The 12,771-nt window shown below is 37.6% G+C and overlaps 1 protein-coding gene across 1 annotated transcript in view; it reads right to left on the reverse strand.

Annotated features, from left to right (window-relative positions):
- Polr1C (RNA polymerase I and III subunit C) overlaps positions 1-12,771 on the reverse strand; it is a 48,441-nt gene that overhangs the window by 18,688 nt on the left and 16,982 nt on the right. Inside the window, exons 5-6 of the mRNA XM_076497931.1 lie at positions 5,141-5,260; positions 162-211 (exon numbers count right to left, since the gene is read on the reverse strand). Of these exons, the coding sequence (XP_076354046.1) occupies positions 162-211; positions 5,141-5,260 (170 nt within the window). The remainder of the gene's footprint in view (positions 1-161; positions 212-5,140; positions 5,261-12,771) is intronic.

A 12,771-nucleotide genomic window follows, 5' to 3' on the forward strand; every position in this document is an offset into this window, starting at 1 on the left:
AAGGTTAATAGCGCTTAATAAACTAGCTCTATAAATTTCCATTAAAATTAAATTAGCAAGTATTAAAAATGAGAAATGTTTTATACCTTCAATGAAATGTTATTTTTTGATTCACTGAAAACTAAATGAAAACTTAACAATTTAACAAATATCGTACTAACCAATTCTCCTTGGTTTTCAAGGGGTAACCACTTCATATGACCAGAATACACTATGTAAAAAAAAAGTGTAAACCAGAAATAAAGAGTTTAATAATTAAAACCCTATAATGCAAGATTTTGTTAAATTTAGAGAAACTGAAAATATTAAAGTAAGAAACAAAAGTTCCACCTATATTTATATTTATCAAGTGTGGAAAAAGATATTGCAGTTTAAAACTGTACAAGATATTAATGCTAATTATTTTTGTATTGTATGAATTAGTAGCATTCAAAATATACTTATTAATTCTAAACAATATTTGTGAAGAGAAACAAATACATACACACACAGACATACACTGATAACATCTCAATTTTACATGTCATTCTATTTCAAAACAATATTAAAATTTAATAGTACAAACGAAAAAACACTGTTTAAACATTTATTTAATAATGTTAAAAAAGTAATAAGCAATCAGTTACATTTTAGCAGTTTTCTTATATGGTAGGGAGATAGGTATTCAATGTTTAATGGCACAAAGCTACAAGGCTATCTGTGCCAGACAAGACGTGGTACAGTATAGGTATAGGGCAATTAAGGTAAAAAGTAAAATATGTAAAATTAGGAACTGCCAGGAAGACTGAAGCAAGAAGTACACCCTTGCAGTCAGTCACCTAAAGTTGGTTTTTCCAGTCCTGGGTTCAAGTCAAAATAAAAACTGAAATGTGTAAAAGAAATCGTGTTGAAACGTTAAAATGTGTAAACGAAATCATGCTAAAACACTATATAGTCTGATAAAAACCCTTAAATTAAGTGTAAAAGACCAATGGCTCTTAAAAATGTAAAAACATGAGAGAGATGGGCAGTATCACCTATAATATTGGCCAAAGTCAAGAGCAAACCTGCCTCACAAATATCTTTAAAATGGTGTCATTGTTCTAAGTTGTAATGACAGCATGATAATAAAATGTGGATAATTGTGATCTGAGTACCACATAGACCATACATTGGTGCAGCAGTACCAGATAAAAGGAAGTGGTGGGTTAAAAAACTGTGACCAATGCCTAGCCTTGCCAAAACAACCTCCTCTCTTCGATCCTTACAAAAGCAAGAGGGCCAAAGACCTAGAGAAGGTTTGATTTGAGAAAGCTTGTTATTGTGTTGCTCATTCCAGGTTGCCTGCCATCTGATGTACAATCTGGATTTGATAACTGGACCATAGTCCATGTATGGAATGGATACTGGGATGATAAATCCTGAACAGACAGACTTCGCTGCTCTGTCGGCCAGCTCATTCCCACAAATACCAACATGACCTGGTATCCAAAAGAATTGGACGGAGACAGATGAGAGAGAAAGATGGGCCAGTTTATTTTCGATATTGATGAGAAGAGGGTGGTGACTATCACGGAATGATTCTAGGGCCAATAGACAGCTGAGTGAGTCTGTATATATTGTACACTTTGTATATTGCATTAGTTCAATATGATTTAGGGCAAGAGAGATGGCATACAATTCAGCAGTGAAAACAGAAACTATAGGGGGGAGTCTGTGGGCGATTGTAGTCATAAAAATAGTCAATTTAAAAGGAAAGAGGCAGATGCTCCGCCTGTGTTTTAATGGCTAAAAAGGAAGGGGATAAATTCAAAGAGATAGATACACAAGAGAAGAAGTCCTCAAGAGTATTGGCAATGCTCTGTGCATCTGCAATTTCATGGCCATCAGATATTAAAATAGAGAGGGGGCCAGAAGTATATCTTCCACTCACCCTCTGGATCTTATCCCATATAACTTTTGTGCTGGTGGTTGAAGAAATGCTGGAGGTGTATTTAATCCAAGATTCCTTCTGGCTTTGACGTATAACTTGCCAAGCATGTGCATGGGCTTGCTGAAATGCAATGCAGTTTGAGAGCGTGGGGTATATTTGAAATTTATCCCAAGCATGTAGAACAGGTAGAATTCCACCAAGGGCGGGGATACCGTGGGGAACATGTCGAGATTTTAGGGATGCAACAAGTAGCAGCTTGTATAATACCATTGATTACTGTTGCTATACAATCACCTATGGATGATTTACATGAGATGGCAGGATCGAGTTCCGAGAGAGTAGTGAAAGAAGGCCAGTTGGCCTGGACCAACTTCTACCAAGATACATGGGTTGGGTGGTACTAATCACGGCCAATCTCTTGTAAGATGATGGGAAAATGATCACTACCTTGTGGATTGATGTCAACCTCCCAGGAAAAGTGAATAAGTAGTGAAGGGGAACAGACAGAAAGATCTATAGCTGTAAATGACTGACTAGATGCATGAAAATATGTGTAAGAGCCAGTATTGAATAGAGCCAGGTTGTGGTTCAGGAGCATTACCTCTATGGCACACCCTCTCATATCAATACAGGAGCCACCCCAGAAGGGATTATGCCCATTGATATCTCCCAAGATTAAAAAGGGGGTTGCTCAATGAGGGTATTGAGGTCTGATTGATTATAATGTGTTTCAGGTGTAAGGTATAGGAAAAAAATAGTGATGGTACAACCCAAGGAGACACAGATGGCTACAGCCTCCAAGGGTGTAGTCAATGACAGGGACTGGGTGGGAACATGCTGATCAACCAGCAATGCAACTCCCCCATGTCCCCGTCCTACACATAGCCTGTCATTCTGGTATAATGAATAGTGTCAGATAGTAACTGTATTTGTAGGCTGTAGAAATGTTTCCTGCAAAGAAAGACATATGGGATGATAAAAGTCAATCATATCTTTGATATTAGTTACATTTGATTAGTGTGGCCATGTGTAATTATTTCAGAGGTAAAGAGTCCTTCTGCTTACAACTGCATTTTCTTTCTTTATTGGATGTGGGTCTATCACCCTCTATGTATCCTGCTCTAGCTCGAGTGGTCTGGTCTGAATTTATTGGTACACATACTAATGATTGAGGGTGTGGATGAATGGTTTGTTTAATTTTTGGGATATCAAGAGAGGAAGACCCCATATAATCATCTTGACTTGAAGAAGGTGAAGTTCGGCAATGACTGGAAAGTGTGGTCAGGACAGAGATGGAAGTAGACGCTGATTCGTGAACTGTGTTGATTTTGGGAAGTGTTTCATTAAGATTTGCTGGTGAAGATTGTGTAGGGGATAGGGTAAGATCTGTTTGGACTCCTACTGTAGTAGTAGAACGGGTTATAGCAGCATCAGTTCTGGATGGAATAGGTAATAATTTTCGAGCCTCTGTGTAAGTGAGATTGTTAACTGTTTTGAGACGTTGTACTTCTTTCTCTTCTACCCATTTAGGGCAAGAGGTAAAATAAGAATGATGCATAACATTACAGTTCGAGTTGGCATTCAGTGGCATTATGGTCTTTATCACCATAATGGGCACAGGTCAAGGAACCATGGCAAGATTGTTTTGAATGACCAAATCATTGACAACTTAGAACTCAGATCTTCTGCTTTTATTGAGGTGGAAGGACATGGTACAGTATATGTTAGTATTAGAACATTTGTTGGTTCCAGAATTCCATCTTTTCGAGTGAAGATTTGGCATACTGCTGTGACATCTTGGCTGGTGATACCTGCGAGGATCTCTGATTTGGGGACAGTCCTTAAATCTCTTTCAATTATGACTCCTCTGGAAGTATTCAAAGTGGGATGAGGAGTAACCTTAATGGGTATGTCCCCCAAGGCCTTTGATGTCAGGAAGAGTTTGGAATGCTGTGATGAAGATGTTTCCACTAAGATGTCTCCTTAACGTAGCTTTTTTACCGATTTAGGGGAGCCAGCAAGCCCTTCTGATAAAGAAAATGGGGACATCTGCCCTTGAGGTTTGTCACTTAAGGAATGCAAAACTAGGAATCACGGGACACATTCAAGTCATAAGTTAGGCTGTACAGATTCATCAATGTGTGGTCGTTTTCCAGTAGTCAGGTTTTTCTCAATGGTTTTAAGTTGCGTTATTTTTTTGTTTTAGGAGTATCCATAATAAATAGAAAATTTTTCAGTGACAATGACCCCACCCACCCAAAGGAAAAGGAGTAGAATAGTGCTTTCTCTACCCTTACCAGCCATTCTTACATATACAGAAATTAAGAGAGTAAGTATACATGTACACACACACACACACACACACACACCATGTCAAGCTTTCTAGAACAATCAGTTTAAGAGAATCTATGGACTCACAAAAGAGTAAACAGTTAGGTCATATTTTGAATCAATACATTGTTCCATCATTATTACAGGAACAATAAAAACTATCATTGATGAAACACTTACAAAACATGTATTATACAGTCAATACTGGAAGTTAGGAAATGTGAGGTAAACTGTGGTTGAATAAATTTTTCACAAAATTTTGGATATAGTTCATAAAAATGGGATTTTGTAAGAATGCCAATTTGGTAATCTTTTTTAATTCATGTCTTGTTGTTACTTGTTGTTACTTGTCCAGATTTATTAAAATTATCTTCAAACAATATACATGGTATTGTATTCATATTTTCCACTAAGGTTTTCATTTTGATGTAATTTATTTAACATTACTAAGATGTCACAAATTTCAGTAACCATTTCAGGAATTTTGGTCTATAATTTACAGCATCTCTTTTCACAAAAATACTTCTGTTCTGTCATCCATATCATTAATAAAAAATGAGAGACTAGTAACATTCGATTTATTTTGTAAAATATTAAATTTTAGAATACAAAAACACATAAGCACTAGCACCTAACAATTGCTGAGAAATGCAGCTTTTCAGCAATGTCTCAGGTTAGTTATGTCAGTAACTGAGTTTTAATGTTAAATTCAACTAAAAAGCCTTGAATACTGTTTGGAAATAAATGAATATAAGGATGTATTCAAAAACTACACCAGCACTGTACTGTTTTCAGCATACTGTTATATTAAAATTAGGGTTATTATAATTTTTAAAATTCATGTTATTTATACATTCAAACATATTTACAAATTTAAAAATACATAAAAATGCTAACCTTTACTATTTTTGAAGAGCTCTTCAGATGTTGTGGCATCTTTTGGAGCATGAGGATTTTTTGTGCATTTTATTTGTAACTGAAATTCCAAAGTGTCTTCAGCAGTGCCTTCAGCATCTCCTGCCAAAAAATATTTTAATATACTACATTAATTTATTAAACAACATGATACCTTGAGTTTAACATACCTTAAAAGTTCATGCATTAGCTACATATTTTTTTTAATTTTCCTTCCAAACTACTTATGCTCACACATCACAATTAAAACTAGAAAATAATTAGAATATGAATAAACTTAAAGTAACTGATTAACAACACACACACACACACACATACACTGAAGTATCATTTACATTTCTCAGAAAGAAGCTAATAATTTCTACATATTGTCCAATATATTATTTTTAGTTATTATTAAAATTATTAAAAATAATAGTTTTAGCAAAACTACATAAAAATAGACTTTATAAATACATTTTAAAAACTTTTTACGTTACATTTTTCACTATTTTCAGCAAACATCCTTGGGCATGCTTGAATAACAAGCACAAATGTAAATACAACATAGGCTGCTATGTATGATAAAAGAAAAAACACTGAGCTGAATGGTCTATTTTTGTAGCGTATTATGGAAATTAGACAACTGGTAAAAAGAAAAACAAATTACATAAAACTGTTAATATATAAAAAAAAACACTAACCTAAAAGCAGTACATTTCAGAAATTAAGTTAAAGAACTGTATCCAAATTTTTGTGACTTCACCACTTTTTCAAATTACTTAATTTCACCAAGTTAACCAAATTCATGATTACAGCTGTGTACCCTCATAAAAACTGGAGTCCAAAAGGTAAACTCAATAATCTACTCTAACAGAGGTTTATCAGAAAATGGTGTGCAAGTATATTACAGCTAAACTCACGTACAGCCAACCTTCACTTTTATTTCCACTTACATTTTTGTACAAACTTGGCCACCAATATTTGTTTGACATTCACAATATTTTCCTCTACTCTGTTGTTACAATACAAGGATGTGAAACTCACTTTAAAATCACCACGATAACTGTTGGTTACCACAATAGTATCCAGAGCTTTGAATACTTGTCTCCTTTTCACCAAAGTCCACACAGATGGATTCATTTACTTTAAAACACCCTTTGATAAGACAGATTATTCTTTATCTCTGTTATCACAATACAAGCTGTAAAATTCACTTTTGATATTGCCTATTACAGCTAAACTCACATATAGTTTAACTTCATTTTTACTCTCACTAGCTTACGTTTTGCAAAAACTTGGTCACCTATATATTGCTCAACTAAGGCCTAGAGCATTTTAGTAACTATGTGACATTTTGATGTAAGAACACTCACTTAAAGCAAAAAGATAAATTCAGAAGGTTCATGTGACGTGATGCCAATTCACAATAATTGAACTACAACAAATGATTCATAAAGAATTATGTAAGCAAATTAATAAATTACCACTTCTTAAAGCACTAAATTTAACACTTGCACTTTATAACTAACTCATAACTTCTCTACTAAATTTAAATAAAACAGTTGTGTATATGTAATATTGAATTTCTTTAGAGCACAAGCAACACATTAATATTAAACTATCCTTCAGATTTCCAAAAGAATAAATGGTTTAAATAAACTTTGTAGAAGCATGTGGACAATCCATTTTGTAATGCTCAAGCCAGACAACTCTTATTCTGCTGTTACAGACAAATTTTCAATAAACCACTCACCATTTTTCATTTTACATTTAGATAAGAAAAAACAATGTATAACTAAAAAACAAATTTAATTATTTCTACTTGTTTTGATAGAGCCCAACATAATGTTAAAATAACAGTTAAAAGATGAACATAATATAAGCCTAACTTTTATACAGTTACATAAATTTAACTGTATTCACGAAGACTAAATCTCATAACATTTACTTCAACCAAATTTCATGTATTATTTTTGCCATTCCAACCAGTCTGAATCATGGTTGATCTCCAATAGCCTTCAATTCATTATCAAAACTCAGAAAAGATTTTTTGACTGTTTGCAATATATTATTATGCAATGGTGACAGGCAGAGTCAGCAAACAAAACTGGATTTTGAGAGAGCATCACAAACCTCTTTCAATCAATTTCCCTATTATTTGTCACTTAATGGCTTTGCAGTTCAATATAATATTCCTATACTTAAAACATATTTCCAATAGGTACTTACTTTCACTCACAAGATTAGCAATTTGTGTTCAATGCTGTTCATTATATGCAAACTTTTTTTTTTAACATGCCATAAGTCTGCTACTCTACCCTATTGGAATTGAATGATTGCAACATATCTCTCATGTAAATCATCATGAGTCACCCCTCTCTGCCAATAAAAGCATGACATATTGACTTCCTTGATATGCCCCTACCAAACTGTCACTTCAAAGTCTGGAAGGAGATATAAGAACTGGAGGAAACTGGAGAAAAAGGATGGGAAGTGTTAGTGGAGGCAAGTACCTATCCAAAATATATTTCAGTATAGAAAAATTATAATTTCTGATACAGTACTTACCACCTCTTCACAAGATTAGCTAGAATACTACATTGAATAGGAGGCAAGACCAATGCAAGGAAATGGCTGAAGTAACTCCCAAAAGCATTTGAAGGATACCTCTGGATATGAGAGATGCAGATCCACAAATCTCAAGGGAAACCACACCACTTCTGAACCAGGTATAATCTTTGCTTATCTGTGACATGTATAGGAGATAAGGGCAGAAAAAGAGAAGAGCACATCCAAGTGGGAAAGAACTAGGGCAGAATACAGATCTCAACCATGAAATGTATATAAAACAAAATCTCAAAAAGTATAGAAATGGGTAAGTCAATGGATGTGCCCTTAGGTGTTGAGTGGCAAGGGAATGATGGACCATACTCAGGAAATTAGCTACATCAAAACCTATACCACTGGGAACTAACATCCACACAGGGGTATGATGAGAATCATACAGTCTTCACTTCAAGTTCAAGAGACCAAAGAATATCTGCACTGAATGGTTATAGCCATCTTTGTGTGAAATCCATTCAGGTGGGTGCATCCAGAGGCTTGGAACTGGAAAGTAGTCAAGATTCTGTATTCCACTTGAAAAAGAGGAAGGATGAGAACATCTTGAGAGTTTAAAAGATTGATTGATTGATTTAGTGTTTTATGGCACAAAGCAGCGAGGCTATCTGCGCCAAACGTTCGGGTAAAAACGTAAAAATAAATTAAATGTAGTAAAATACATAAAAGGAAATGAAGGTAAAACAAAACATCATTGAAAAACAGAAAAAGTATAAAACCAATGTTGACACATAGTCTACAATGTTAAGAGAGAAAGCAGAGTAAAAGAAGCTGTAAAGGACTTCCTGTAGCAGAATGGTAATGATCATAACCCACCAGGAAAACTAACAGGTAAGTACAAGAACCACCATCAGTCACCTGAAGTTGGTCCTTCCAGTCCTGGATCCGGGTTATGTGTCATTATGGCCAGTACCAAAAGGTAAAGTAATAAAAGTGTTAAAAGACATGCAGCAAAATTGTAATTACAACTCGCCAGGACGACTAACGGGTAGTACAAACAGATAGTTCAAACAGCAGCGTTAGTCACTTGAAGTTGGCCTTTCCAGTCCTGGTGTTGAGTTATTTAATGTTCTGGCCATTTTCCAATTTCAAATTGAACTAGAGAGATTGAGACTCTGAAAAGGGAACCACAATTAAAAAGGTGTAATGAATAAATATCCAACACTTAAATGAGATTAAAAAGATTAATGGCCATTAAAAAACTAAAAATTTGATCAAGGTGGACAGTGTCACCATCACCAATAACACTGTCCAATGTTACGGACAAACCCTGGGACAGAACAAGTTTAAATAGTGCCATCATTGAGAGTCCTAACGATGGCAAGAAAGTAAAATGTGGCTTACAGTGATTTGAGTGTTACACAAACTACATACTGGCGTAACAGTTCCAGATAAAAGAAAATGACGAGTTAAAAAACTGTGACCAATGCGTAGTCTAGTTAGAACAACTTCCTCCTTCCGAACCTTAAGGAAGCAAGACGGCCAAAGCCCAATATAGGGTTTTATTTGAAAAAGCTTGTTGTCATGTTGCTCACTCCAAGTGGACTGCCAGCTGGCATGGAGCTGAGCCTTGAATACAGGACCATAGTGCATGTACAGAATAGGCACAGTGCTGATAGTGCCAGAACAGAAAAATTTAGCTGCCGTATCTGCAAGCTTGTTCCCGTGAATACCATCGTGGCCTGGTATCCAGAAAAACTGGATAGAAGTAGATGTTAATGAGAAATGGGTCAGCCGGTTTTGAATATCAGCGAGAACAGGGTGCGAGCCAACGTGACGCAATTCCAGGGCCAGTAGAGAACAAAGCGTGTCAGTATAAATAGTGCAGTTGGAGTACTGCTCAGCTTCAATATGATCTAGGGCAAGAGATATGGCGTACAGTTCAGCAGTGAACATAGAAGCTGTAGAGGGGATTCTGCACGCAACCACCGAATGGCAACAAACCATGGCAGAGCCCACAGAGTCACTTGATTTGGAACAATCCGTACAAATTGGAATGGAATAATTGTTCGAAAGATGTTCAGTAAATAAAAGACGGTACTTCCAATCGGGAGTATCTGCCTTTTTCAGATGACTGAAAGAAAGGTCACATTTGGGGGCTGTAATAAGCCATGGTGGGATGGGTTGACCAGTGGATTCTGCAATGTTATCCAAGGACAGACTCAATTCATCCAATTGTGCCTGGATGCAAAGGCCAAAAGGAGCAATAGCAGATCATTTGTTCTGAAATGTATGGCCCACTGAGGAAGGAAAAGACATCCCCAGGTGGGATGCTTTGGTGAGGAACAAAGTTTCGAAGAATATAGTAAAGACAGTTGCAAACAGTGAAGGTGCAGAGAAGGTTCATGAGATTCTACATAAAAGCTTTGAACTGGGGAGGTGTGGAAAGCCCCAGTGCAGAGTCGAAGTCCTTGATGATGAATGGGGACCAGCATCTTTAAGGCCAGGGCTCTGCAGAGCCATAGACCATTGATCCATAGTCGAGTTTCAAACGAAAAAGAGCACAACATATCTTTAACATAGAACATCGATCTGCTCCCCAACTGGTGGTAGAGAGGACACAGGATGTTCAGTGCTCTTGTGCATTTGACCCATAGCTGCATTAAGTGTTGTATAAAGATCAGCTTACTGTCAAAGATAAGCCCCAAGAACTTGGTCTCAGGGAACACTGGCAACAAAACTTCACCGATACAGAGTTAAAGATCAGGGTGTGTACCTTGTTGAGGGTACATGCAAATGGTTTTAGAGAGAGAAAAATTAAAGCCATGCGCCCTAGTCCACTTCAGTACACGAACAAGCAGAAGTGCTAGATACCCGGCAAAAGCTTTCACCTAGAGTATCGGCGATGCTCGGACATCAGCTACCTCTTGGCCATCAGAGAGTAAGATCGAAAAGGGGACAGAATTGTAGTGCCCACTGACCTTTCGAATCCTGTCCCATATGACCTTGAAACTGGTGGTAGAAGATATGCAAATTGTGAACTTAATCCAAGATTCCTTCTGGCTTTGACGTCTTACCCACCTGGCATGTGCATGGGCCCGTTGGAAAGCAATGTGGTTCGAAAGTGTGGGATATCTATGGAAAGTATCCCAGGCCCGTTTTTGAGCCTTCCGTGCCAAGTGGCAAGCAGAATTCCACCACAGATGAGGATATCATGGAAAACGTGTTGAGGTTTTAGGAATACACTGAGCAGCTGCTTGTATAATACAGTCAGTTACCACTGCCACACATTCATCTATTGATGTCTGATTCACAATGGCAGATCAAGTTCTGCGAGAGCAGTGAAAGTGGATCAGTCTGCATGATCTAGCTTCCACCAGGGCACATGGGTAGGGTGGCATTGACCATGGCCAGTATCTCTCAAAAGTATAGGAAAATGATCACTGCCTAATGAATTACTGTCAACCCTCCACGAAAAACGGAAGAATAATGAAGGGGAGCAAACCGAGAGATCAATAGCAGTAAAGGACTGAGTAGGTGCATGAAAATAAGTGGAAGAACCAGTATTGAAAAGAGAAAGATTGTGATCAAAGAGCATATGCTCTACAGAGCAACCCCTCCTATCAATAACAGCAATTCCCCAAAGGGAATGATGTCCATTAAAGTCCCCCAGGATTAGAAAGGGAGACAGCAACTGTTCAATGAGAGCATCAAGGTCTCGATTGATCATATGTCTTTCCAGGGAACAGGTAGAGAGAACAAACAGTGATGGTATGACCCAAGGAAACACGGATGGCTACGACCTCCAAGGGTGTGTTGAGTCAAAAAGAGAGTGAGCACATGCTGATAAATCAACAGTGTCACCCCTCAATGTACTCGTCCATCACACAGCCTGTCATTTCTGTACAGATAAAACTGCCAAATGGTGACTGTATCAGCAGGTTTTAGAAATGTTTCTTGTAAGGAAAGACATACAGGATGGTAGGAAGCAATCAGTGTTTTGATATCATCCAGATTAGAACGTAAACCTCGACAGTTCCATTGTATCAAGGTAGCCATTTTTAATGATGGGGTAGGCGAAGTGGCTGGAGAAACCTTCTGTTTACGACCATGTCTTTTTTACTTACTGTACTTATTCGGAGGAGGTCTATCGACCTCCATGGATCCTGCCCTGGGTCGATGGGGCAGGTCTTTGTTGTTGGAAGGGGATTCCAGTGTCTGAGGACGCTAACGAATGATTGTTTTGCATTGTGGGGTTGGAGAAAAGATGTATCAGAAGAAATGCCTGTATTTGAAACCGAAGGACGTGGATCTTGAGATTTGTTCTGTATGGGAAAAACATAGATGGTTGTGGAAGTCAATTCATCAACCTTTTTAACCATGGAGGTCAAAAGGCTTTTCATTTGTTTTGAAAACAATTCTCTTGGAGGTACAGAGATCTGTCTGCACTCCCACTGTAGTTATGGAACGAAGTGCAGCAGCACATGTCCGAGATGGAGTGGCAGACAGCAATTTCTGAGCCTCAGGATAACTAATGTTATGGGTTGTTTTTAAACGCTGCACCTCTTTTTCCTCCAACCATTTTGAGCAAGAACGAAAGAAGGAAGGGTGAGAACCATTGCAGTTGACACAATGTGGGTCCGTGTGATACTCATAGGCATCGTGGTCCTTGCTACCACAACGAGCACATTTCAGGGAACCACGACATGATGTCTTTGAGTGGCTGAACCTCTGACATTGGAAACATCGGAGTGGGTATGGAGTGTACGGCCATACCCTGCAATTTAGATAACCTGCCTTGATGGTGGTAGGTGCACGTGGTGATGTAAATGTCAAAACAAAAATATTTGTTGGCAGTGTACCTCCATCTTTGCGAGTGGAGATGTGCCTCACTGCAGAAACTCCTTGAGTGGAGAGACCAGCGAGAATCTCTGACTTGGGGACGTTCTTCAAATCCCTTTTAGCAATAACTCCTCGTGATGAATTCAAGGTAGCATGAGAGGTAACCTCAATAGGTACATCCCCAATTGCCTTTAAATTCAAGAGGGGTTCACTGTGTTCGAATGTGGATG

The sequence above is a fragment of the Tachypleus tridentatus genome, chromosome 4, assembly GCF_004210375.1.
Source record: "Tachypleus tridentatus isolate NWPU-2018 chromosome 4, ASM421037v1, whole genome shotgun sequence".
NCBI lineage: Eukaryota > Metazoa > Arthropoda > Merostomata > Xiphosura > Limulidae > Tachypleus > Tachypleus tridentatus.